The sequence below is a fragment of the Venturia canescens genome, chromosome 7 (genome assembly GCF_019457755.1).
Source record: "Venturia canescens isolate UGA chromosome 7, ASM1945775v1, whole genome shotgun sequence".
Classification (NCBI taxonomy): domain Eukaryota; kingdom Metazoa; phylum Arthropoda; class Insecta; order Hymenoptera; family Ichneumonidae; genus Venturia; species Venturia canescens.
The window spans coordinates 18,911,499-18,939,405 of NC_057427.1; the positions used below are offsets into that span (position 1 = coordinate 18,911,499).

Sequence of the window (27,907 nt, forward strand, 5' to 3'; positions counted from 1 at the left end):
TAATCCTCCAGTTTATACTACAATGCAGCAGTTTTTACTTCTTATTTCTTCAAGCCAAATAATTTTATTCGGTATAGAACTAACCTATACTTTTATTGAGAACATTCAACGGATAATAAATCGCATTTCAATAAATTTTTAACCGGATTCTATCGTACAATTTCGTTGTTTTATGATTGATCTTTATTTGAATGAAAAATTTTAATGAAAAGTAATGAGCCGGACAAGTACTTTTAGCACATATTTAAACATAATTTGTACTGATCCAAAATCGACGTCGATTATTGTCAATAATACCAGGGGATCTTGAGAATCTGAGCGGAATCGATTTTCTTCTAAATCTCTGCCACCATAACGTAACGAATTACAATACCTTTAAAGTGATTTTTTTTTGGATTTAAACGCTACATAGAACAATTTCAATAAAACGCTTGTCCTCCGATTGATTTCATAAATTTTAGGATTTGCGGAACATTCACCGAATACAATTCGTCGAAAAACAATTCAGCGAACACTATTCATCGAATAGAAAATTCATCGAATGGAAAATTGATTGAATGGGACATTCATCGATAGAAAAAGTATTTAAAAGTTTATCAAACTATAATCAAAATGACTGATATATGAATGAAAATATCGTTGAACTACTGTTCCAATAAATATTTTTTAGACTGCTAGACGAGGCTGTTTCGATGTTTGGTTAGCTTATAAGAAAAATGAAAATCTCTTATGAAAAACCTGAAAAAGGAAAAAAGAGGATGATTGCTTTAAAATTTTAACAGTCATTCTCGGGGGGCTCCGCCCCCCGAACCCCCCGCTGGGGGCTTCGCCCCCTGTGACCCTCATCACCCGCGTTAAATCTCTCTACGGTTGTTTAGCACAAAAACATAGTGCCAGGGTGAGTGTGGATATGGTGCGATTTCGTTTTTTTTCGTAAAGTTGAATCTTCGGGCACACAGCGTCCCTGCGCCAAACCATTCTCGCCAAAACGTACTGCTTCCACGTCGAAGGCCCACAGCGCATCTTGATAAAGTATAGAGATACCGTACGGTTTGTTCGGAACAAATCATATTTTCATCCATATTTTAGTGATTTTCATTATAATAGGACACATTTTTCATCTGGGTTTTTTCTTTCATTTTCGTTATCATTCCATGAATTTTCTATTCGATGAATAGTCCATTCGATGAATTGTATTCGGTGAATTGTCCATGAACGAAATTTTAGTGCTGAACGTAACGCGAATGGTAACTCTTTTGATTCATTAGAACTCTCTTAAGTTCCTGATGGTTCCCCCATAAGAATGAATATTCCGAATTAACATTAAATACTTGGCCTCGAATTGATATCATTAATTTTAATGTTTCACGTAACTTACATGGAATTTTTTGTCAATTGATTTGGCTTTTAGAATAAGATAAGAAGAATGAGGCATCGGTGTGAAATTTTTTTCGAATTGTTCGATGTAAATTATTTACACTTGGTTTTATAATTTTTCTTATGGAATTTTTTTTACACTTTTCGTGATATTATAATATTCCGAATATAGATGTGAAATCCAAAACTATATGATATTCATATTGATTTTCTCAAAAACTACTGTTCCTACATGGAAAATTAATGGGAGAAAAAAATATTAATCTTTTTATTGGCGACAACATTTGCTCTAGGATCGACCATTGAAATGAAATAGCAAAACTTCGAAAAATTGCGTATTTTTTTAGTGTTAATCTTGTAAAACGAATTCGCGGTGACTCTGACTGTCTTACAGAGATCGGCAAAAAAAAATTTTGCATTTTTCATTTTTAAATTGATCAAAAATGCACATTGCAAAAATTATTATTATCAATTGATTAAAAAACATTAGTTATTACCAATTACAATGTCAATTGACCAACCAATTTCTAATTAATGGAGAAGATATTACCAATTGACGAAAAATTTCCAATTGACGGAGAAGATATTGTCAATTGACCGACCAATTTCCCCTTGGTGGAGGAGATATTGCCAATTGACCAACCAATTGCCATTTGATGGAGGAGATATTGCCAATTGAAAATTTTTCAATTGATCCAAAATGTTCTCTCAAATTAACGATATAAAATTCAATACTAGAAAATTTTTTAGCCAATTGGTGGATCATCCATTGGCGATCCGGGCGATACCAGCGCTTGATTTACGCATACAAAGAATGCGATACGTCCGTGAGCATCTTCTTCGACGCTTAGGTCGACGGCTCGATGGTTTTCGATGTCTAGGTTAACGGATCCATGGTTCTCGATGTCTAGATATATTTCTCTACGGTTTTCAATGTATACGTCGATGAGTCCACGGTTTCCGATGTCTAGGTCGAAGGATCCATGGTTTTCGATGTCCAAGTATATGCTTCCATGGTTTTCGACGTCCAGGCATATTGATCCATGGTTTTCGATATCTAGGTATACTTCTCCATGGTTTTCGATATCTAGGCATACTGCTCAATGGTTTTCGGTTAGGTTTTCAATGGTTCTCGGTTAGGTCGACGGCTCGATGGTTTTCTATATCTAGGTCGACGGGTCCATGGTTTGCGGTGTCTAAGTATATTTCTCCATGGTTTTCGATGTCTAGGTATATTCCTCCATGGTTTTCGATGTCTTGGCATATTTTTCCACTGTTTTTGCTGTTTCGGTCTATTTATCCATGGTTAGCGATGTCTAGGCATATTTCTCCATGATTTTCGATGGAAAAGTATACCTAGACATCGAAAACCATGAAGCCGTCGACCGAGACCTCGAAAATCATGGAGAAATATGCCTAAACATCGAAAACCATGAAGAAATATACCTAGACATCGAGAACCATGGAGCCGTTGACCTAGACATCGAAAACCATAAATAAACACACCTAGATATCAAAAACCATGGATAAACAGACCTAGACATCGAAAACCACGGAGCAATATTCCTGGATATAGAAAACCATGGAGAAGAATACCTAGACATCGAAAACCATGGAAAAATATACTTAGACATCGAAAACCATGGAGAAATATACCTAGACATCGAAAACCATAAATAAACACACCTAGACATCAAAAACCATGGATAAACAGACCTAGACATCGAAAACCATGGAGAAATATGCCGAGACATCGAAAACCATGGATCTGTCGACCTAGACATCAGAAACCATGTAGACATATGCCTGGACATCGAAAACCATGAAGAAGTATACTTAGACATCGAAAACCATTGAGCAGTATGCCTAGATATCGAAAACCATGGAGAAGTATACCTAGATATCGAAAACCATGGATCAATATGCCTGGACGTCGAAAACCATGGAAGCATATACTTGGACATCGAAAACCATGGATCCTTCGACCTAGACATCGGAAACCGTGGACTCATCGACGTATACATTGAAAACCGTAGAGAAATATATCTAGACATCGAGAACCATGGATCCGTTAACCTAGACATCGAAAACCATCGAGCCGTCGACCTAAGCGTCGAAGAAGATGCTCACGGACGTATCGCATTCTTTGTATGCGTAAATCAAGCGCTGGTATCGCCCGGATCGCCAATGGACAATCCACCAATTGGCCAAAAATTTTTCTAGAATTGGATTTTATATGGTCAATTGACAGAACATTTTGGATCAATTGAAAAACTTTCGTCAATTGGCAATATCTTCTCCATCAATGGGAAATTTTTCGTCCATTGGTAAAATCTCTTCCATCAATTTAAAAATGAATCGTCCTTTTGCAATAAAGTTTCTATAAATTTCCAATTATTTAGTCAATTGATGATGTAATTTTGAATAATTACTGATTTTTAATCAATTGACAATAATTATCAAAATTAGTGGCAAAAATATTATTGATGCGGATCTCTGCTGTCGTATTCAAAATGAGTACAATTTACATTAGTGTATGAAATAATCGTAGGATATCGCTTTTTCAGAACTACACTTCATTATTGTTGATTACTATGAGTATAAGCACGAGAGAATTGAAAAACGATTCAGAGAATTGTTTTTCGGGAAATTTTATTTTTAGGAAATAATTTTTCTGAACAAATGTTGTTTCAGGACATTGTTTTCAGGAAAATATTTTTTCGGGAAATTGTTTTCGGGGAAATGTTTTTTCGGGAAATTGTATTTTCGGGAAAATGTTTTTTCGGGAAATTGTATTTTCGGGAAATTGTTTTCGGGAAATTGTTTTCGGGAAAATGTATTTTCGGGAAATTGTTTTCGGGAAATTGTATTTTGGGGGAATTGTTTTCGAGAAATTGTTTTTTCGGGAAATTGTATTTTCGGGAAATTGTTTTCGGGCAATTGTTTTCGGGGAATTGTTTTTCGGGAAATTGTTTTCGGGAAATTTTCCCCGTACGTTTATGACCATCATGAAACTTTCCCCCTTTATTTATAAATTTTGTTTTCAATTTTTTAAAAAAAAGATTGAGAATAAAAAGGATATAAAAGCGCTTTTTGAGGAACGAAGTGTTTTCGTTGATTCTCCTGAAAATGTGACAGAAAGAGAGTAAGAGAAAAAAAATGCTCACCAAGTCCAACAGCATTGGCAATGTTTAGATATATATATTGCAACGTAACACTCGCGGAGCGGCCCGAGCCCGCTCAAACGACCGACATATTACGCGAACTAAAAACATCGCGGAGCGATGGACAGGCGTGCGTCTCAACCGGCGGCCATCTTGGCAACTGGCACAAAGGCCCAAGCGAGCCGGCGGGCAACGCTCTGAACAGCACCACTTGACCAAAATTGACACTAGAGTTATATTTTTCATTTGAATTGTTTTCAATCTTCTTATTAATCAATATGAGCGTAATTAGGCTCAAAATGTCGGAAAAAATGGCCGTTATCCAGGAAAATTAATGAAAAGGTTATTCCTTCTAGGAAATTTGTATTATTTCAAATAAAGCCAGACGCGTGCTTACGGCGCAAGCGCGGGTAAAGTGTTTATGGGCTATAGAAACTCGAACGTCACTTTTCTCGATTTTCCGAATAAAATTAAATTTAATAATACTAAATAAAACAATGAGGCCAAATAGTACAAATGTTTCAATAATGGCAATTTTCATTCAAATTTCATTATTTATAGCCAATAAGAAGGCGCGAATCATGGCAGCGAGCCAATAGAGAAGCCCATTACAAAAGAATGCGTAGAATGCGTCCGAAACAGGAAAAATCGGCGTTTGAGCAATTTTAGAGTGGGAAACGGGGTATAAGAATCGGTGTACGGATCATTCGGCAGGCAATTCACCCTATCTCTAGAACCAACTCGGATCTCCTAGAAGAACTAGACCTGACTAAACTAGAAAAATACACTTTATTCTGGTATAACCTGAAATTCCTTTTTTCCTATTATTCCTTTGGATGCCTGGGGTATTGGTGAGACTAGGCAAAAAATTACCTAACCTACGGGCCAAACGTGCATTTTCAAATGTACGGAAACTTGTGTAACGGCCCACATTCCTAATCCTTTCCCACACCATCACCTGAAATCTCATATCCGCTCCATTCCTAGGTCATCATTTCTCACGCACTTCATCTCCCACTCAACCTTGGTCCTCATCGGCCGCTGCACGCTTGCCACGCGCCGGTCGCCTTGCTATCGCTCCGCGGAGTGATACGAACGGAAGGCTAAAACAAAGGGGCCCTACTTTCGACTGCCCAGCAAGCATCCGAATATATGCCAGTTCATCTCCATCTCCTGAACCGATTACACTCATCCTGTCATCCAAAGAAAGCGGCAATCGAGCATTAAACCATTTACCGTCTAACCGCTGTCTTTACTCAGTGACTCGTTTTGGTCCATCACACTTGAAAAAAAAATCGAAATTTTTCAGAAATTTTAGTTTTTTTTTCTTTTTTCGTTTTTTTTTTAAATTTCGGCGATATTTGATGTGAAGTTGTAGGAAAAGTCAACGAAAAGTCGTCTTTTTCATTTTAATAATGCTTGTGTCATTTGAGGCCCAGAATCGTGTTCCTTTAATTTTTTGGAAAACTTTGATCTCTCGGGGCAGAAAACCGGTTCGCCCAATCAACTTGCAAATTAGCAGAGTTATTGTGGATACATTGAGCTGTAAAAATGATGCTTCACATGAGTGATTTCATTGATATTCGTAAATTTGCACTCGATTTTCTGAACGGCTGTAAAAAGCCATTTTTTTCAATTTTTTTCAAATGAATATTGAGAATAGAACAATAGAAATGTCTTCGTGAATAGGGTAAGCATTCTATAGTGCGTTTATTCAAGTTTCCAAAATCATCCTTGGAATTACTGTGCGATGATTTTTCGCTGAGATATCAATGATTGAATACGAAAATATCTTTTTTTATTCAACCATCAATATCTCCGGAATAAAAAATCGTACGGAGACTTCTAACAAATGAAATTGAAGGTCAATGAACAAGTTACCCGACGCTTATGTTGATTTGGGTTACAAACATTTTTTCAAGATTGTGCACATTTGGGAAAAAAATACAAAACTTGCAGATTTTTCCTCTCGAGATATTTCATGAAATTCCTCAGTATCCGCAATTTGGGAGTAAAGAATGGCCGGATATCTTCAACGTAGAAGAACAAAGCTTAAAAATGCTTCTTTATTTATCGTGAGATGACTATTTTTTACTGAGATACAGCCTTTCAAATATTAGGAAAAAATTGACGGAAATTTCTTACTCCTTTAATTGTTTCCAGTAGTGTATGATGACTGCATAGTTAGAATACGAGATCGCGAATATTATAATAATGCTTCATTTCGTTCAAACTCCCGTTTCATCCCCTTAAAGACCGTATTTCAAATTTTGTCACTCTTGAAAAAAGTCTTATTTTAGTCAAAATATAAAGGCTGATTAGGGTGGCGCAAAAAAATTTTTCAAGGTCGCTCAAGATTTTTAAAAATTCCAAAAATAGTCGAAATTTGAATTTTTTTTTCTTTTAATTTTTTTGTTCGATACAGCGAAATTTTTTTACGAAAAAACCATCGAGTTTCTGAAATTTTTAACTAAAAATATTCATTTTAAAAGGTTTATGCTATAAATGAAGTTTTCGTAAATAATGTTTTTCTCATTTCTTATTAAATATTGAATGAGAAGCGGCATGGAGACAAATAATTATAGTCAACAATTTAAATCATCGATGTTTGTTTTGTGTGTCGAATGTTTGAAGTTCTATTCAATACTCTTATTAACGTTCCAAATACCGCATAATGGGTATATTAGTGGATAATATTATCCACTAGTGCTGTGGGATTGTAATATATTCGATATTTTTTTACTATTTGAAATCGTTTTCATTGCGAGGTTTGAGAATTTTTGTTTATATTTTTTGAGGTTTAATGCGAAAACGAGCAATCATCAATTTACTTGTCCGAATTTTCTTCCCGATAGGGAATTTTTATGGTTTCGCATCAAATGTTTTTTCTGTGGTAGTACTAAATGATACAAAATATTTCCCGATAAAGTTTTTAAAAGTTTTTGGTCGCTACATGGTCACGCGGTTCTCACACACACACCGAACAGCTACAAAAGTTGGGAAGAGGAAGTAGAAAATTGATGAACTGAGAATAACTTAGTAAAATGGCGCACACAAAAGTTTGCAAGACTCGGCAAAAGAACGTCCGTAAGGCAAGGGGCAATGTGTTTGTTTGTTGACGGAACCCAGACTTATAATCTCTATGCGGTTAACCTGTGTCATTGTACCAGGATTTACTACCCCGCCGCGAGTTTGCTGGATTACGAAGTCATCCCGAGGGACGACCGAGTGTCGGTTAAGAATCAAACGGAACTAAGACCCGAAAATATCAGCCACAGCGACGATTGCTCGAAAGCGATCGTCGTGGCATGATATTCCAGCGCCGTCAGCACTCCGGTCGCACCCAAGGATATTTCTCCTTGGAACCCGCGATCAGGCGATGCTGAACAGGCGAATTCCGAGGGCCTCCAACTCGCGACGGCACGAGGCAACGCACAGAGGTCGAACCAAGGTCGTTCTGTTGCTAAGCCCCGCGAAAGCGTCATCACGTACCACGGGTGTGCCTTGATGCACGCGGGACGTGACATAACGGTTTGATATTCTCCGAATGTTTGAAATGATTCCCTTAATTTTTCAACGATTTCGAATGTTTCCACAATTTTGTGAGATTAAAATCATTTTCCATATGGTTTATGACTATTTCGTATCATTGGAGAATTTTTCCGCTTTATTTATAAATAATTTTGTTTGAATTTTTTTGATGAAGTCATTGTGATTAACAAAGATATGAAAGCTTTTTAATAAAACAAATGTTTTCGTTGATTTACCTCAAAATTTGACAGAAAAAGAGACAGAGAAAAAAAAACATAATATTGACCAAGCTAACAAAATTGACAATTTTCAGATATTGTATACGAGGGATTCGCTGTCGAATCGGAAATTTTTTTTTCGACCATCTCAGATCTACCTCATAACTGTTTATGTTTAAGCACTCCATGTGAAATTTTTTAGATTTTTAAATTCATAATTGCAGAAAATCCCTTTTTTTTTCAAGTGAATATATCTCGGAAACTCGAAGTAACTGAAAAAAATGTTTTCACATAAAAGTTGTAGTTTCGTTTTAGTTTTCGAGCGGACGACTTGAAACAATTTTTACGTTCTGGTAACGATGATTTTTTACGGAAAAAGGAGGGAATTATTGTTTTATTCAGAAACAGCCATTTTTTTCTGGCTGAAAAATGAGAGTTTTTCGATTTGTTTGGCGATATTGCAAAACAATTGCCATAGTGGTACAGATCGAGGTTCTACGCTAAAAAAAATTAAATCACACAAATTTATTTTTTTATACCAGTACCTCGATTTGTACCACTTAAGAATAAAAAAAAAGTAATTTTTGTGGTTTTATTTTTTTTTAACTCTGGAACTTCAATCTGTGACACTCTGGCGATTGTTTTGCGATATCATCCAACATATTGGAAAACTCTGTAAGAAAATAATGGCTGTTTTTGAATATAAAAATAATTCCCCTCCTTTTTCCGTAAAAAATCATCGTTATCAGAACGTAAAAATTGTTTCGAGTCGTCCGCTCGAAAGCTAACACGAAACTACAACTTTTATGTGAAAACATTTTTTTTCAGTTACTTCAAGTTTCCGAGATATATTCATTTGAAAAAAAAGTATTTTCTAAAATTATGAAGTTAAAAACCTGAAAAAATTCACATAGAGTACTTTTTAGTAGTATTTTGATATAATCGGTTATGAGGTAAATCTGAATCCCTCATATATTGCATTCAGAAGGTAGAGATTTTTTGTTATTGAATAATGGGTTTCCAATGACTTTTTGAAGCATTCTTTTTACTACATCCAGAGATAGAAAGTTGATGCACACATGTCGATGTACAAAATTTTTGAACTCTGCATGTACCCACCGCAAGGTCCAAACGGAGAAAAGAAAAGTATGAATTGCATCAGGACCAACAGATTTGCTGCTGATTTTTTAACATGTGCATTGCATTTTCAAAACGTAAATTCTTATGCCATTCACAAATGGGCCACCTCCGACTTTTTGTAGCATTTTTCATTATTTTTAATACTCAATATTCATGTCGGTTTATCATATTGTCACACCGTAGAGGTATTTATTGCATTTTGAAGATACAAAATGTGATATCACAAATATTAGGCACCTAATGACTTATTGAAATAAATTCCCAAATTCTCCATGTAACAATTCAAGTGATTTACTTGGCCCAAATATGTTTTTCAAACTCGTGTGTATAAACAAGCAATCGCATAACCACTTTTCGTTATAAATTTATAAATCATTCGAATGAAATCAATATGAGGAAATAAAAATACACAATGTACATATTGTCTAGAAAATGAAAAGTAATAAGGAGGTGGAAAAAAGGAACCATGCAAAGTGCACAGCCAAACTAAATGAATATGATATCAATACATTGGATCTTTACTTGATAAAAGTTTTTAAAAATTTATTTGAATTCATTTACAAAGAACCAATTACGCGAGTTTTTTCTTTGATATAATTGCACGATATAAAATTTCTGGTTGCGGAAAGAACTTTTGAGGTTATAATAAACGAACCTTCTTTTCTCGCAACTCCGGTTGGAAATTTTAAGGAATAAGAACAAGGATCGCGAATAAGTTACGTCACAAATAAACGTAGACTCAAAGTGTTTATACTAGGAGAAATTGCCCAATACTGACATCTTATATATCAACAAACACTCGCGAACCAATTGATATGGCATGAGAGTAAACTTACTATTTTCATCCACACTGTTTTCACAAAACACACATAGCACATTTTATAGTCATATTAGAACATCCAATCGAATTCACACATCTCGCACTTTTTCCCCGAAATTTTATTATTTAAATCGCTATCGCTACTCGTTCGATCATACCATCGAAAACTGACAGATGGATGTACATTTGTACATGATACATATAGATATATATTACCATTATACGTACAGGGAGTCTGAGCGCGATCGGTCAGCTGGAGTGAGCCGAGATCGGTGAGCCAATCAGAATGCGTTGAGATACAACTCTACTAGCACTAACTTACGTCAAAACGCGTATACGTATACGTCAAACTCGTGATGCGTCAGTAACTTTTGCATAATCTTGAGCCTGTGCAAAGTTTTTTCTTAGCAATTACGCTACTGATCGTTCGGGCTCATTCGAAAGGGATTTTGAAAATTAGTCTCCAAACCAATTTTCGCTTGACAAAACATCTCCTGAGCTCTGCAATTTTAGAAAATGACATGCCAGTTTTACCCCCACCACGACCGCGAATCGTTTATTCAGAGAAAAGATAGTCTCGGTGTTTTACATAAATAAAGAATTCATGTAATTGCGTTTATGATTTTTATTCATTTGTCCGCGTCTTCTAACCGAATCAGGCGAGAGAAGAACTTGAGAGATGTGGAAAAACGGAGCGCTCTACTGTGCGAAATTTTTTGACTGAATTTTGAATTTGTTTTTAATTTTTGTTGGTACAATAAAGGACGTTTTATTCATTTAAATTCGAGGGATTCTCTGTCAAACCGGCTACTTTTTTTCGACAATCTCAGATCTATCCCATAACTGTTTATATCAAAGTACTAATAAAAAGCACTCTATGTGAATTTTTTCAGATTTTTAAATTCATAATTTCAGAAAATACTGTTTTTTCTTCAAATGGATATATCTCCGAAACTTGAAGCAACTGAAAAAGAACGTTTTCACATAAATGTTGTAGTTTCGTGTTAGTTTTCAAGCGGACGATTCAAAATAATTTTTACGTGTTGCCCGTCAGCTCGCTCCGGCCTTTGTGCCAGTTGCCAAGATGGCCGCCGAGTGGAACGCACGCCCGTCTGTAGCTCCGCGATGTTTTTTGATCATGTAATAATCGGAAGTTTGAGCGGGCTCGGGTCGCTCCGCGAATGTTACGTTTCAATATTGCATTCAGAAGCTAGAATTTTGTATTTCATTCAATAATGGGCTTCCAATGACTTTTTAAAGTATTTTTTTTATTTATATCATTACCCTAGGAAAAAAAAGGTTGGGACAAGTACATTGATGGTCCCTCGTTTGCTGATAATTCCATCCATGAAAAAAACTTTAAAAATATTTTCTTTTTAAATTGTCAAAAAAATGATTTTATAAAAAAAAATACAGAACAATTCGAAAAAATTTTCACAAATCTTGAAAGAACATTATCTGTAAAAAAAACTAATCTGTATCTATTTTTTAAAGTGTCAAAAAAATCAAATAACAAGTAAAAAATAAAAAACCGAAAAATCGCGCTTGAAATCATTTTGGACACCGATGCTTCTTCTTATTTGATTCGAACAGCTAAATCAATTAACAAAAATTCCATCTAATTTACGTGCAGCATTAAAATTTATTATATCAATTCGAGGCCAAGTATTTTCTAATGAAATGAAAAAAGTTACCCCTTGAGTTACGTGCAGCACTAAAATTTATGATATCAATCGAAGGACAAGTAATTTATGAGTAACTCCAAATTTCAACATTATGGAATTGTTCTAAGAAGCTTTTAAATCCAAAAAAATCACATGCAAGCTAGTCATTTCTTACTCTATGGTGGCAAAGACTTATAAGAAAATCGATTCTTTTCAGACTTTCAGGAGCTTCTGATATTATTCACAATATTCGACGTCGATTGGATCGATACAAATTATGTTTAAATATGAGTTAAAAGTACTTGTCCGGCCCATCACTATTCATTCAAATAAAAATCAATCATAAAAAAACGAAATTGTACGGCAGAATCCGGTTAAAAATTTATTGACATGCGATTTATTATTAGTTTAATGTTCTTAATAATAGTATAGGTTAGTTATACCGAATGAAATTCGTTCGCTGGAAAAAGTGAGAAGTAAAAATTGCCGTCATTCCAATACCAACTGGGGAGTTATTTTAGGAAGCTTGAACATATTTAATGTGCAAAATGTTTTTTATTTATCGATGCACAATAACATCCCTTGTATAGTACAGGACAATTCGTTTCCATTCTTATTCAATTAGTGCAATTAGAGAATATTACTTGAAGATAACTCTCTAAATTCGTTCTGCATGAATATTTGTGCTCGATCAGTTCTAGAGAAGCCCTGATTTTTATTTGAATAAACAATTTTAATGGAAAGTGATGGGCCGGACAAGTACTTTTAACTCATATTTAAACATAATTTGTATCGATCCAATCGACGTCGAATATTGTGAATAATATCAGAAGCTCCTGAAAGTCTGAAAAGAATCGATTTTCTTATAAGTCTTTGCCACCATAGAGTAAGAAATGACTAGCTTGCATGTGATTTTTTTGGATTTAAAAGCTTCTTAGAACAATTCCATAATGTTGAAATTTGGAGTTACTCATAAATTACTTGTCCTTCGATTGATATCATAAATTTTAGTGCTGCACGTAACTCAAGGGGTAACTTTTTTCATTTCATTAGAAAATACTTGGCCTCGAATTGATATAATAAATTTTAATGCTGCACGTAAATTAGATGGAATTTTTGTTAATTGATTTAGCTGTTCGAATCAAATAAGAAGAAGCATCGGTGTCCAAAATGATTTCAAGCGCGATTTTTCGGTTTTTTATTTTTTACTTGTTATTTGATTTTTTTGACACTTTAAAAAATAGATACAGATTAGTTTTTTTTACAGATAATGTTCTTTCAAGATTTGTGAAAATTTTTTCGAATTGTTCTGTATTTTTTTTTATAAAATCATTTTTTTGACAATTTAAAAAGAAAATATTTTTAAAGTTTTTTTCATGGATGGAATTATCAGCAAACGAGGGACCATCAATGTACTTGTCCCAACCTTTTTTTTCCTAGGGGAAGTTTATGGTTTGATATCACGTCTTTTTTCTCCAAAGTTCCTTATTTATGTTCAGTTGACTATAGGATTTTAGTTTAAATTTCTATGAATTATTTATGATTTTCGTCTTATAACGTTGGTTTTCACGAAAAAAGACCTATTTTTCGTCAAAATTGTACTGGACATATTTCGTCACAAGTCTGTCCTCGGACTTTGGCGATTGTTTCCCTTGTACTCTAATATGTTTTGTCAATTAGGACCCCAAGAGCACGGCCGCAAGCGGGTTGGAGGCCGGGATATGATTTTCGGCTTATAACGTTGGGTTCCACTAAAAAAGACTTAATTTTCGTAAAAATTGTACTGAAAATATTTCGTCACAGGTCTCTCCTTGGACTTTGACGATTTTTTTTCTTGTACTCTAATATGTTTTGTCAATTAGGAACCAAAGAGCACGGTGAAAAGCAAGTTGTAGGTCATGATATGATTTCCGGCTTATAACGTTAGTGAAAAGAAAGGAAAAGAGAAAAGATAGATCAAATTCAAGACACAACGAATACAACACAATTGGCCATTTTTAAATGTCGTCTTTGCATTCTGAATCTAGACATTTTCGTGTCATCCAAAACATGCCCCCGATGAAATATATGTCCAAAGTTTGCAAGTGGCCGCGGAGATCCAATTATCTACAGTTTGATAGTTGCAGAAAAAAGGCACCTGGAAACATTTATTATGTCAGAATTCAAAGAAGTAAAAAAAACTGAGCGGACTTGATTCAACAGAGCAACGGAATTCAAAGACGTTTAAGGTACCTGCATTGCTTGTGGAGGAAAACAATTGCATTTCAGGATAATTTAGAAATAAATTAGGAAATTCAGAAATTTAGCATAGAATTTAGAAAAAGGAAAATTAAGATAATTAGTAAAGCTGAAAACTTTTGTGATGAATTTTTGAAATTACATGTTACAGTTGGAGTAAAAAATTTTAATAATTGGCACACACATTTAAATAATTGGTATTCGCTCCATACCGCAGTAATACAAACTTTAATACTATTTGAAAAGAAATACTTTAAAACTTGCTGAACAAAGTTCCATTACATATTACCATAAAGATAGGGGGTGATACTGAGCACATATACTTATCCACAGAAATTTCCAAATTCGCAGGTATCGGCTGCAATTCAATGTATCTGCGCAATGAGTTTGGAAGACAGCAGTTTCAAATTCATCCATAAATGAGCAACTGAAGACTTTTGTAATGAATTTTTCACTTCATATTTATGTTGCGGTGGGAGTCAAAAAATAAAATGAATGGCACAGTATATAAATTTTATAGTTTGCAGATTTTTGCTGTATTTCAATGATCCAAATCTATAGTATTAGAGTGGAAAGTTGTTAGAAGTCATGATGTTACATTAAAATGACATAGCGCACATAACATTCAGAAATTCTGTAGGTTTCCATGATGTTGGCAGGTATTATACTTAATCGCATCGAAAACTGAGCAACTGTAGACTTATCGTAATGAATGTTTTCACCAATAATTCCACATTTGCAGTTTGCAGAATAGGAATACTCAACATACACGTCATTTCATAAGTATTGTTGTCAATATTTGTGTTTGCCTACCGCATTCCGAAGATTCAACTTTTCATATTATCAGCAAAAAAAGCATCCAAAGACTTTTTGGAACAAGTTTCAAAATTTATTACTCGACAGACCAGGTGGAAAAAGAATAACTACACTTATATCAAGACCAGAAACTGTTTTGAGAATCTGTTGTACAAAATGTGCGATTGATGATCATAATTGGAAACCTCTTGAATCACGTTACCACAATCAGCATGAAGAAATAGTAGAAAATCATAGGACACATATTAGGCAACCAATTAATAATATGCATCGATCCGCTGCAAACCGATGGAGTCAAAACAAGGATCGGAAAGAGCAGAGCCATAGTTAAAAAGAAAAAGACAGCGCAATTGAAAGAGAACAGAAATCAAAATTGTTTCATGTAACTGTGCATTAGTTTCTGAAGACAGTAATTTCAGATCTATTCAGAAATAAGTAGGTGAAGACTTTAGTAATGAATATCTCCGTTAATATATTCCAGTCGGAACCAAAAAGTTAAAAGATTGGCATACCTGCTATTTCACAGAAATATCAAAGTTCATAGGTACTTGCTACGTACCAGTTATACAGACTTTGGTGCTATAGGGAAAAACACTTCAAAATTACATGAACCACATTTTTGAAACTTATTATGACACATTCAAAAAAAAAGTGACAGATACGATGCATGTTGAAGCAAGCAAAATGCTGTAATTTTGTATGTCTCCATAGTTATCCGCAGACAAAATATTTGATCACATCCAAAAATGATCAGGTGTAGACTTACAGACATGAATTTTTCAACCCACAATGCCAATCGCAAACATGGTCTGGAAATATTCAATATACATGTCGCTTCATCACTTTGTCGAACTTTAGAGGTGTTCATTGCATTTCGAAGATACAAATTTTGATATCATGAAAATTAAGCACCCAATGACTTATTGAAATAAATTTCCAAATTTATCATGTAACAACTCAAGTGAATATATCTATGCATTTACATGGCCCAAAGATTTTTCAAAACTTGGGTGTATGAACAAGCAATCATGAAGGCTTTTTGTTATAAATATTTCAAATTATCTTGTTGAAATTAATATAAAAAAATAGAAATACGAATATCTTTCGTATTGTCTGGAGAACAAATAGAAATTGGTATGACAATACACTGTAAGCTAAGGAGGTGGAAAAAAGGGACCGGTGAACACAGTCAAACTAAATGAAAGAAATTATGACAACAATACATTGAATTATTTGACCAAAGTTTTTTAAAATTTATTTGAATTCGTTTACACACAACCATCCACCTCTTTCTTTAATGTAATTACACAACATAGAATTTCTGTTTGGAAAGAACGTTTTAGAGGTTATAATGAACGAACGTTTTTTTTCTCATTGTTATTATTATTATTATTCAACACTAATTAGTCATGTCATTAATAATATCGATTCCTTCCACTTATCAATAACCACTTTTATTTTTCTACACTCTGCACGCAACAGCACTCTGGCGGTCATAACCTCAAACGTCAACATGACGCGAAATCTCGCAAATTTGCTATCTATGTATTACGATATCGAAGTAGAACAGATAATTCTTAATTTTCACGACACACATTATTCACGTTTCCACTTCTCAACATTTTATTCACTCTCAGTACACTCTGTATGAGATCAATTAATCCACTTTTGAGGTTTTATTTATCATAGATATTATTGTCGTGAATTGGGCTCGAAACTTATTGAAACTTCTTTTATGAAAAAAATAAAATTGATTATATCCACTGCTATTTCCAATAATGTTTTATTTATTTAAACGAAATTTGCAAATCTTGCACCGTTGATCCACGGGGCTACGATCGCAATCACTTTATAATAACATAACAGACGATAACAGACGGTATACAAGAAAACATTGAGGACTCTCAGAAACTTTCTCATCGGCGATTGGTCGAGACGGATAGATTCTCACCGGTGATTGGTTATGATGGGCATCAAGAAGCCCTTGTATGTATCGGTCTGAACCCATATACGGATACGTTAGCTGCGTGAATGTGTTGGTACTTTTTGCATAATCTTGAGCCCGTGCAAAGTTTTTTCTCAGCAATTACGCCACCGATCATGCTGATTTTGGGCGCAATCGAAAGAGAATTTCTTAATTAGCTGAAAGTTCAATTTTCAAATTGCGACATAACTCCTGAGCTTCGCAATTCAAGAAAATGACATGTCGATTTTACCCCCACCACCGCGAATCGTTTTATTCAGAGAAAGTATAGTCTCGGCGAGAGCCTCGGGCCAGCAGACGACAGGTCTGTCAATGTACTTGTCCCGAGACTCTGCCGAGTCTCTTGATAGTGCAAAGTGGATGTACACATGTCGATGCACAAAATTATCAACAGACCAACAGAATTCCTTATTCTATAATACATGGGTCATTCCATGTCAATTCAACGACGTCGCGACGGTGACCCTCTTCGATTCTTTTTTTTTAAATATGTTTTTATACATGTTAAAAAAAGTTTTCAGCTAAATTTTTAGTTCGTTATCTCCACCCATTCGGGAGTCATCGATTTTTGCTTAAAAAATGTATATCTCTGACTATAATTTTCATCATGTCACTTAATACGGGTCATTTTTTTAAATTTTCAACCCTCTTTCGAAATAAAAATTAGAAAACGGAAGCTATTTATTTAGCTATTTTCATTAAAAAAATTGGTTTTTCATTCAATGGGACACTTTCGATTTTTTCCAAAAAAATTCACAAATTTCTGTGTTGAAAAATAACATTTTTGAGCTTTAATGCAAGATGGACTTTAAATAATTTCTAGTAAAAAAAATTAAAATACTTATTTTTTTATGTCATTTCAATTTACTTTTCTTCTAACATCTCATAATTCTTTCAATTAGTTTCAAAATATTATACATAAATTTGCTTCGGAGAATGCTCAGAATAACACGTGAAAAAATTAGCGCGAATATTTATCAAAATGAAAAATACGTCAATTTACAGTATTCTCTAAAATACTGTAGTCAATTTATTATTAAAAAAATAAATTTAGAAAATTTTCAAAAACAATTGAAAATGCTATCGCTCCGGTGAAGACTCTCTGGCAGCGACGCGTCATATACATCAATGTACTTATCTCAGAATCGCTGCCGCGACTCTAGATTATAATCCAACGTGTTTTTTTATTTATATTTTTTTCTTTGCAGTGGGTTGAGGAGTCATTCACGAATTTCGACAAAGGCATAAACTGGCGTAGTTACGTCGTATGTGATGTGGCATACAACAACGTGAACAATTGGTTATGGACGCCGTTCATAGAGAGAGGTCCTGCTAACAGAATGTATATCGAGATTAAGTTCACGACTCGCGACTGTTCACTTTTTCCTGGCAATGCTCTGAGTTGCAAGGAGACGTTCAGTCTTCTTTATTACGAATTCGATGCGGCAACGAAAGAGCCACCGCCGTGGGAGCCCGATAGTTATAAGCTGATCGGTAAGAAATACTACGGATTACTTACAACTAACGATACAGTTTTTTGTGCCTACCTGTGAAAAAAACCTTCTAGGAAATGTATTCTAAATAAACTGCTTCAGAATATTGTAACGTAACGCTCTTGCCGACCTGGCCTGAACGCCGCCACGCGTCGGTTCGAGCTACCTTAATTTTAAAAGGAGCAGGTATGAAAGAAACGTGAGAACGCGGAATTTTGATTTTGAAAAATTTAACAATTCCGATTTATTCAATTTTGATTGATTTCACAGGATAAATTCGTTTTTGATTTGTTGTCGTGAAATATTCGCGATCGCGCTCGCTGATTGGGAGAAATTTTGTTTCACTCGCCGTTTCGAATTTGAACAATTTTTAATTTACGCATTTTTCGCTTATAAAAAAGAAGAAAGTTTCGAAAATTCAAAAGTGTTTTGATTTTATACAATAAAAGAAATTATTATAGGTTTGACGCGATATAACCTCTAATTCGTACCGCGGCCTTTTTAATTATTTAAAATTTACAAGATTTACAAACTTTACAAAAATTTCGGGTTTGTTTGACTCGGACTCGATTTATTTCAACCTTGAATTTAAAAAGAGAATTTTACAGAATTTACAAATTTACAAGAAAAATCATCCCTGATTATAGCAAGCAAAAAGAAATAAAAATTGGTTAAGTTAAGGAACAAACCCCAGGCTCTGGGATTGAAACGTCACCGAATCGCTCCGAGATCCTGAGCATCTGCAAGGTTAGGTTATTTACCGTTCACGGGCTCTGGGATTGAAACGTCACCGAATCGCTCCGAGATCCCGTGCAACGGAAATTTGGAAAGTTTAGAGGTTAGGTGCGGACCCTGGACTCTGGGATTGAAACGTCGCCGAATCGCTCCGAGATTCCAGGCATCCAGGAAAAATTTAGGATAATAGGTTAGGTTGCTTGCCAAAATCAGAATCCCCTAGGGAAAAAAAGGTTGGGACAAGTACATTGATGGTCTCTTGTTTCTAGATGACATAGAAAAAGGACTCAGAACCAGGAAAAAAATTCTATAGAAATAATAAACGAAAAATTGAAAAGTTCAAAAAAATTCAACAAAAATAAAAAATAATCGAAAAAAATTCTGTAAAGAAAAATAAAAAATTTTCAAAAAATTCATAAATATTGGACAAATGGAAAAATGTACTATCCAAGTTACATGCAGTATAAAAATGTATGATATCAATTGGAGGCCAAGTTTTTATTGATAATTTGGAATATTTATCCAACAAATCGGAAACTTTAATTGAAATTTATGATAATTATTTTCAAGAAAAAAGTTAATGAAAAAAAGTCATAACGGAAGTTACGTGCAGTACTAAAATGTATTATATCAATTCGAAATCAAGTATTTATCAGTTATTCGAAATATAATCTCCGGCGACAAATGAGCGTTGAGAATCCTTGTCGGGCTCACAACGTTTTATCAAAATTACTAAAAAATGAATGAAAATAAAATCATTAAAAATTCACATGAAAATCAGTCGTTACTTCAATAAGGTACACACTTTAAAGAATCGATTCCCCTCCGACTTTCACGATCTCCTGGTATTATTCACAACATTCAACTTCGATTGGATCGGTACAAATTATGTTCAAATACGTATTAAACGTACTTGTCCGGCCCATCACTTTTTATTCAAATTGCTCATTCGAAAACAAATCAGGACTGTTCTATAATGACAAATATAATAAAATCGATAGAAATAAAAATAATATCTCCAAGTAATTTGAACTTGATTGTTCGCAAGTTCGTATAGCAATATCCACTTCTCATTTTCTTCAGTGAACACATACCATTCGGTAAGAACCAATGAAAATGAGAAATAATCAGGCACATTACTAGAAATTTTCGAACCTACTCAGCCATGAAATGTTTTTTTTTCTATAGTCACGTACACATTTTGATAAATATCACTAGTCGAGTACGACACGTGGATTCCTGGAATTTGGAGAAAAATGATTTTGTTGTGAATTATGACTCCATACAATATAAATAGATTAATCAACTTCATCTTTCATTTTCGTTTCATTTTGACAAGAGTGATTCGAAGGAAAATTATTTTCTCGGGAATTACTGTTCCTTAATATTAACACATGCATTAACTTCGTTTTTGATTTGTTTTCGAATGAGCAATTTGAATAAAAAGTGATGGGCCGGACAAGTACGTTTAAGACGTATTTGAACATAATTTGTACCGATCCAATCGAAGTTGAATGTTGTGAATAATACCAGGAGATCGTGAAAGTCGGAGGGGAATCGATTCTTTAAAGTGTGTACCTTATTGAAGTAACGACTGATTTTCATGTGAATTTTTAATGATTTTATTTTCATTCATTTTTTAGTAATTTTGATAAAACGTTGTGAGCCCGACAAGGATTCTCAACGCTCATTTGTCGCCGGAGATTATATTTCGAATAACTGATAAATACTTGACCTCGAATTGATATAATACATTTTAGTACTGCACGTAACTTCCGTTATGACTTTTTTTTATTAACTTTTTTCTTGAAAATAATTATCATAAATTTCAATTAAAGTTTCCGATTTGTTGGATAAATATTCCAAATTATCAATAAAAACTTGGCCTCCAATTGATATCATACATTTTTATACTGCATGTAACTTGGATAGTACATTTTTCCATTTGTCCAATATTTATGAATTTTTTGAAAATTTTTTATTTTTCTTTACAGAATTTTTTTCGATTATTTTTTATTTTTGTTGAATTTTTTTGAACTTTTCAATTTTTCGTTTATTATTTCTATAGAATTTTTTTCCTGGTTCTGAGTCTTTTTTCTATGTCATCTAGAAACAAGAGACCATCAATGTACTTGTCCCAACCTTTTTTTCCCTAGGGGAAGTTTACGGTTTGATATCACGCCTTTTTTCTCAAAAGTTCCTCATTTATGTTATGACGGTTATAGGATTTTAGTATAAATTTCTATGAATTATTTGCTTAGTATATTTTTATAGATTCCATTCTCATACGAACAGTTTTTATGGGATAATCTTTTTCATGAAATTATCAGCAAATAAGGGACCATAAATGTACTTTTCCCAATCTTATTTTCCCTCGGTATGATGTTTGGCTTATAAAGTTGGTTTCCACCATAAAAGACCAATTTTTCGTAAAAATTGTAGTGAAGATATTTCGTCACAAGACTGCCCTTGAACTTTGGCGATTTTTTTCCGTATACTCTAATATGTTATGCCTATTAGGAACTCAACAGCATGGAGGAATCCGGGATGATAGGCCCGAGAAATGAATTTCGGTTTATAATGTTGGTTTCCACGTAAAAGACCAATTTTTCTTCAAAATTGTACTGAAAATATTTCGGCACTGGTTTGGTCTTGGACTTTGGTGATTTTTCTCCTTGTCTTCTAATATGTTTTGTCTATTGGGAACCCAAGAGCATGAAGAAATGCGTGTTGTGGGCCGTAATATGATTTTCGGCTTATAACGTTGGTTTCCACGAAATAAGATCTATTTTTCGTCAAAATTGTACTGGAAATATTTCGTCACCGGTCTGTCCTTGGCCTTTGCCGATTTTTTCCAAGTCTTCATACCAAGAAACAACTGACGTAAAGATTTCCTTAATAGAACAGATTTCATTTATCCCTTTTCTTCAAAATTCAAATGAAAGATAGATCAAATTCAAGACACGAAAAATCCAACAGATTTGCCCACTTTGAATGTCGCTTTTGCATTCTGAATCCAGAGATTTCATTTCATCCAAAACGTGCCCTCAATGAAATATATTTCCAAAGTTTGCAAGTGGCCGCTGAGGTCCAATTATCCACAGTTTGATAGTTGCTGAAAAAAAGTACCCGAAAACTTCTAACATTTATTATGCCAGAACTCAAAGCAGCAAAAAAAAACTAAGCGAACTTAATTCAACAGAGCAACAGAATTCAAAGACGTTTAAGGTACCTGCATTGGTTTTGGAGGAAAACCATTTCAGGACAATTCAGAAATGAATTTAGAAATTCGAAAACTCACAATGGAGTAGAAAAAGGAAAATTGAAGTATTTAGAAAAGCGGAAGACTTTTGTGATAAATTTTCTAGATTACATGATACGGTTGGAGTAAATGATTTGAATGATTGGCACACATGCTGCAACACAGAAATATCAAAGTTTGGAAGTATTCGCTGTGTATCAGTCATACAAACTTCAATACTATTTGAAAAGGAACACTTAAAACCTTGCCGAACCAAGTTCCATTACATATTACCATAATCAAAGATAAGAGGTGATCTGTCGCATATATATTTATCCACAGAAATTTCAGAGTCAATGTATCTGCGCGATGAGCTTCGAAGACAGCAATTTCAAATCTATCCATAAATGAGCAACTGAAGACTTTTATAATCAATTTTTTACTTCATATATATGTTACAGTTAGAGTCAAAATGTAAAATGAATGGCACAGTATTTAAATTGTATAGTTTGCAGATTTTCGCAGTATGTCAATGATCCGAATTTACAGCATTATAATGAAAAGTTGTCAAAAGTCATGATGTTACATTAAAATGACATAGCGCACATTGCATTCAGCAATTCTGTAAGTTTCTGGGGATGTTGGTTGGCATTATATTTGATCGCATCCAAAACTGAGCAACAGTAGACTTATTCGAATGAATTTTTTTTATAATAATTCCATATTTGTAGTTTGCAAAGTGGAAATACTCAACATACATGTCATTCCATAAGTTTTGTTATCAAAATTTGTGTTTGCATACAGCATTCCCAAGATACGACTTTTCATATCATCAGCAAAATAAGCATCCAAAGACTTTTTGGAAGAAGTTTCAAAATTTATTACTCGACAGACCAGGTGGAAAAAGTATAACAACACTTATATCAACACCAGAAACTGTTTTAAGAATCTGATATATAAAATGTGCGATTGATGATCATAGTCGGAAACCACTTGAATCATGTTACCACAATCAGCATGAAGAAATAGTAGAAAATTATAGGACACATATTAGGCAACCATTTAATACTATGTATCGATCCGCTGCAAACCGATGGAGTCAAAACAAGGATCGGAAAGAGCAGAGCCAAACTCAATAGGAAGCAAAATGTGGGAATATTCAAAAATACCGATGACACAAGAAAATTAGAAAACATTTATTCGATTGGAGTTTCTTACATTATATATATACTAACAGTTCCGTGTGTTCTTGTTTTATTAATTATCAACCATAATATTTCAGATCGCAAAAAGAAAATTTGACGTTATAGGTTGACGAACATTTTTTCTTACAACTTCCAGACCTATTTTGATAAACTGATTTGCCTTATTTATATTATTCACTAACTATGCGAACGTTTGCTACATTTGTCCCACACTTCGTAACGTCAAACCCCGGCCGGTTCGTTACCACACAGCTATCAAAGGGAACTCGTATATATGACCTACATTATTACACATGATATGTAATCACGCAACTGATGATATATTTACACTGGACAATATTCCGCGAACTCTGGTTTAATTGAAAGATTATCTCAGTTGACACTTATTTCCAATCGAACGAAATAATGAAATCTTGAAAAGTTTCGTTGACATATATATGAATCGCGCATTTTTTTATATGTTTTATTTGCACACACAGATCACAGTCTACATTTACGCGGCCGCTTTTATACCGGTTTAGTATACCACAAGTTTTAACAAAATATACATTAACCAATTTTCACTAACCATTTTCATTTATTAATTAGAGTCCGCACACAACAGCACTTTGGGGATCATAACCTCACCTGTCAAAATGACGTTCAGTATGAAAACAAGTCTCGGGTGGTTTCGGATGTGCGTATCGATGTATTGATATCGATAATATTGAAATTTCAGATTTTTAAAAAATTTTTTGTATAGTGCTCAAGCCACTTTTCGATATTTTCCTGGTTTTTTTCTCAAATATCGCAAAGCAAAAATTTTTTTTTTGCTTTCATAGCAGAAAGAAATACTCCATGGAATTATAAATCTAATAAAATTTGTTCACTCTCAAAAAAAATTAAAAAGCTACCTCGCATAATCTATTTCTTCTTGCCTATATATTTAGCTATAAATTATGAGATTAAAAACAGTGGCGCTACAAATAACTATTCTTGCTGCACGTAATTCAAATGGCAACTTTTTTCAATTGATTAGAAAATACTTTGCCTCGAATTGATATAATAAATTTTAATGCTGCACGTAAATGAGATGGAATTTTTTTAAATTGATTTAGCTGTTCGAATCAAATAAGAAAAATGAGGCATCGGTTTCCAAGTTTTTTTTTATGGATGAAATTATCAGCAAACACGACACCATCAATGTACTTGTCCCAACCTTTTTTTTCCCTAGGGGAAGTTTATAGTTTGATATCACGTCTTTTTTCTCGAAAGTTCCTTAATTGTGTTTTGATGACTATATAATTTTAATTTAAATTACTATGAATTATTTACGATTTACTGCCTATAACGTTGGTTTCCACGAAAAAGACCTATTTTTCATCAAAATTGTGCTGGAAATATTTCGTCACAGGTCTGTCCTTGGACTTTGGCGATTTTTTTCTTGTACTCGAATATGTATTGTCAATTAGGAACCAAAGAGCACGGTGGAAAGCGAATTGGAGGCCGAGATATAATATTCGGCTTATAACGTTGGTTTCCACGAAAAAAGATCTATTTTTCGTCAAAATTGTACTGGAAATATTTCGTCACTGGTCTGTCCTTGGACTTTAGCGATTTTTTTCCTTTTACTCTAATATGGTTAGTCAATTGGGAACCCAAGAGCATGGTGGAAAGCGGGTTGGAGACCAAGATATGATTTTGGCTTGTAACATCTGATTCGTCAAAAAAAGACTGATACCGCACAATCAGTATCCTAGTGAAGAATATTATCCAAAAAAAAATCACATCAAAGCTAGTCATTTGTTACTCTATAGTGGCAGAAACTTATAAGAAAATCGATTTTTCTGAGATTTTCAGGATCCTTTGGTATTTGCCACAAAATTCAACGTCGATTGGATTGATACAAATTATGTTTAAATATGTGTTAAAAGTACTTGTCCGGCCCATCACTATTCATTCAATAAAAAATCAATCATAAAAAACGAAATCGTACAGCAGAATCTGGTTAAAAATTTGTTGAAATGCGATTCATTATTAGTTTAATGCGCTTAATAATATAGTATAGGTTAGTTCTTATTCTGAATGGAATTTGTTCGCTGGAAGAATAAGTGGGAAGTAAAAATTGCCATCATTGAATATAAACTGAAGAGTTATTTTGGAAGCTTGAACATATATATTATATACAATTTTTTTCATTTATAGATGCAGAATAATATTCCTTGTATATTGCGGAAAAATTTGTTTCCGTTTTTTATTAAATTAGTACAATTAAGTAAAAATTACTGGAAGATAATTCTCTCAATTCCCTCTGCATGAATACTTGTGATCCATCAGTTCTAGACAAGCTCTGATTTATATTTGGATAAACAATTTAAACGGAAAGTGATGGGCCGGATAAGTACTTTTAACACATATTTAAACATAATTTGTATCGATGCAATCGACGTTGAATTTTGTGAAAAATACCAAAGGATCCTGAAAGTCTCAGAAAAATCGATTTTCTTATAAGTTTCTGCCACTATAGAGTAACAAATGACTAGCTTTGATGTGATTTTTTTTTTATTTAAAAGCTTTTTAGAACAATTTAATAATATCATAAATTGGAGTTACTAATAAAATACTTGTCCACCGATTGATATCATAAATTTTAGTGCTGCACGTTATTCAAGTGGTTACTTTTTTCAATTCATTAGAAAATACTTGGCCTCGAATTGATATAATACATTTTAATACAGCACGTAAATTAGATGCAATTTTTTTCAATTGATTTAGCCCTTCGAATCAAATAAGAAGAATGAGGCATCGGTTTCCAAGTTTGTTTTTATGGATGGAATTATCAGCAAACACGACACCTCAATGTACTTGTCCCAACCTTTTTTTCCCTAGAGGAAGTTTATGGTTTGATATCACGTCTTTTTTCTCGAAAGTTCCATATTTGTGTTTTGATGACTATATAATTTTAATTTAAATTTCTTTGAATTATTTACGATTTACTGCTCATAACGTTGGTTTCCACGAAAAAAGACCTATTTTTCGTGAAAATTGTGCTGGAAATATTTCGTCACAGGTCTGTCCTTGAACTTTTGCGATTATTTTCCTTGTACTCGAATATGTTTTCTCAATTAAGAACCAAAGAGCACGGTAGAAAGCGGGTTGGAGGCCGAGATATAATATTCGGCTTATAATGTTGGTTTCCACGAAAAAAGACCTGTTTTTCGTCAAAATTGTATTAGAGATATTTCGTCACACGTCTATCCTTGGACTTTTGCAATTTTTCCCTCTGTTTTGTCCGTTATATGTTTTGTCCATTAGGAACCCAACAGTATGGAGAAATACGTGTTGCCGGCCGAGATATGATTTTCCGCTTATTACGTTGGTTTCCACGAAAAAGACCTATTTTTCGTCAGAATTGTACAGGAAATATTTCGTCACAGATCTGTCCTTGGACTTTGGCGATTTATTTTCTTATACTCTAATATGTTTTGTCAATTGGGAACCCAAGAGCATGGTGGAAAGCGGGTTGGAGGCCGAGATATGGTTTTGGCTTGTAACATCTGATTCGTCGAAAAAAGACTGATACCGCACAATCAGTATCCTAGTGAAGAATATTATACACGAACGCTGTAGGATTGTAACATATTTGATATTTCCTTACGGTTTGAAATCATTTTCGTTGTGTGATTTAAGAAGTTTTGTTTACATTTTTTGTGGTATAATGCGAAAACGGGCGATCATCAATGTAAATGTCCAATTTTTTTTTCTCCGAGAGAGGATTTTTACGGCTTGATATCAAATCTTTTTTCTGTGGTATAGTTCTAAACGACAAAAAATATTCTTAAATAAGAATTTCTCAAGTTCTCCAATGTTTCTATTGTGATATTTAAAAATATTTTCTCCAATGATTTTCTTTAAGTTTTGTACAATTTATAACAGTTTGATATTCTTCGAATGTTTGAAGTGATACGCTAAATTTTTCAACCATTTCGAACGTGTTCATAATTTTGTGGGATTAAAATCATATTCCGTAAGGTTTTTCAATATTTCGTATCATTCTGAAATTTTCCCCCGTCATTTATAAATTTTGTTTTCAATTGTTTTGATGAAATCATTGTGAATAAAGAAAATATGAAAATTTTTCAATAAAACGAATTTTTTGATTGATTTTCTTTAAAATTTGACAGAAGGAGAAAGAAAAAAAAATATATTGTTTACCAAGTCCACCAGAATTTGCAATTTTCACATATTTTTATTGAATTCTAATGCTAGCAATTTTTATTTCATTAAAAAACGTGCCTCCAA

At 33.7% G+C, this 27,907-nt stretch overlaps 1 protein-coding gene across 1 annotated transcript in view; it reads left to right on the forward strand.

Moving 5' to 3' along the window:
• The window catches only part of LOC122413474 (ephrin type-B receptor 1-like), a 220,987-nt gene that overhangs the window by 146,202 nt on the left and 46,878 nt on the right, over window positions 1-27,907 (forward strand). The window contains exon 6 of the mRNA XM_043423849.1: window positions 18,161-18,446. Coding sequence (XP_043279784.1) covers window positions 18,161-18,446 — 286 coding nt within the window. The remainder of the gene's footprint in view (window positions 1-18,160; window positions 18,447-27,907) is intronic.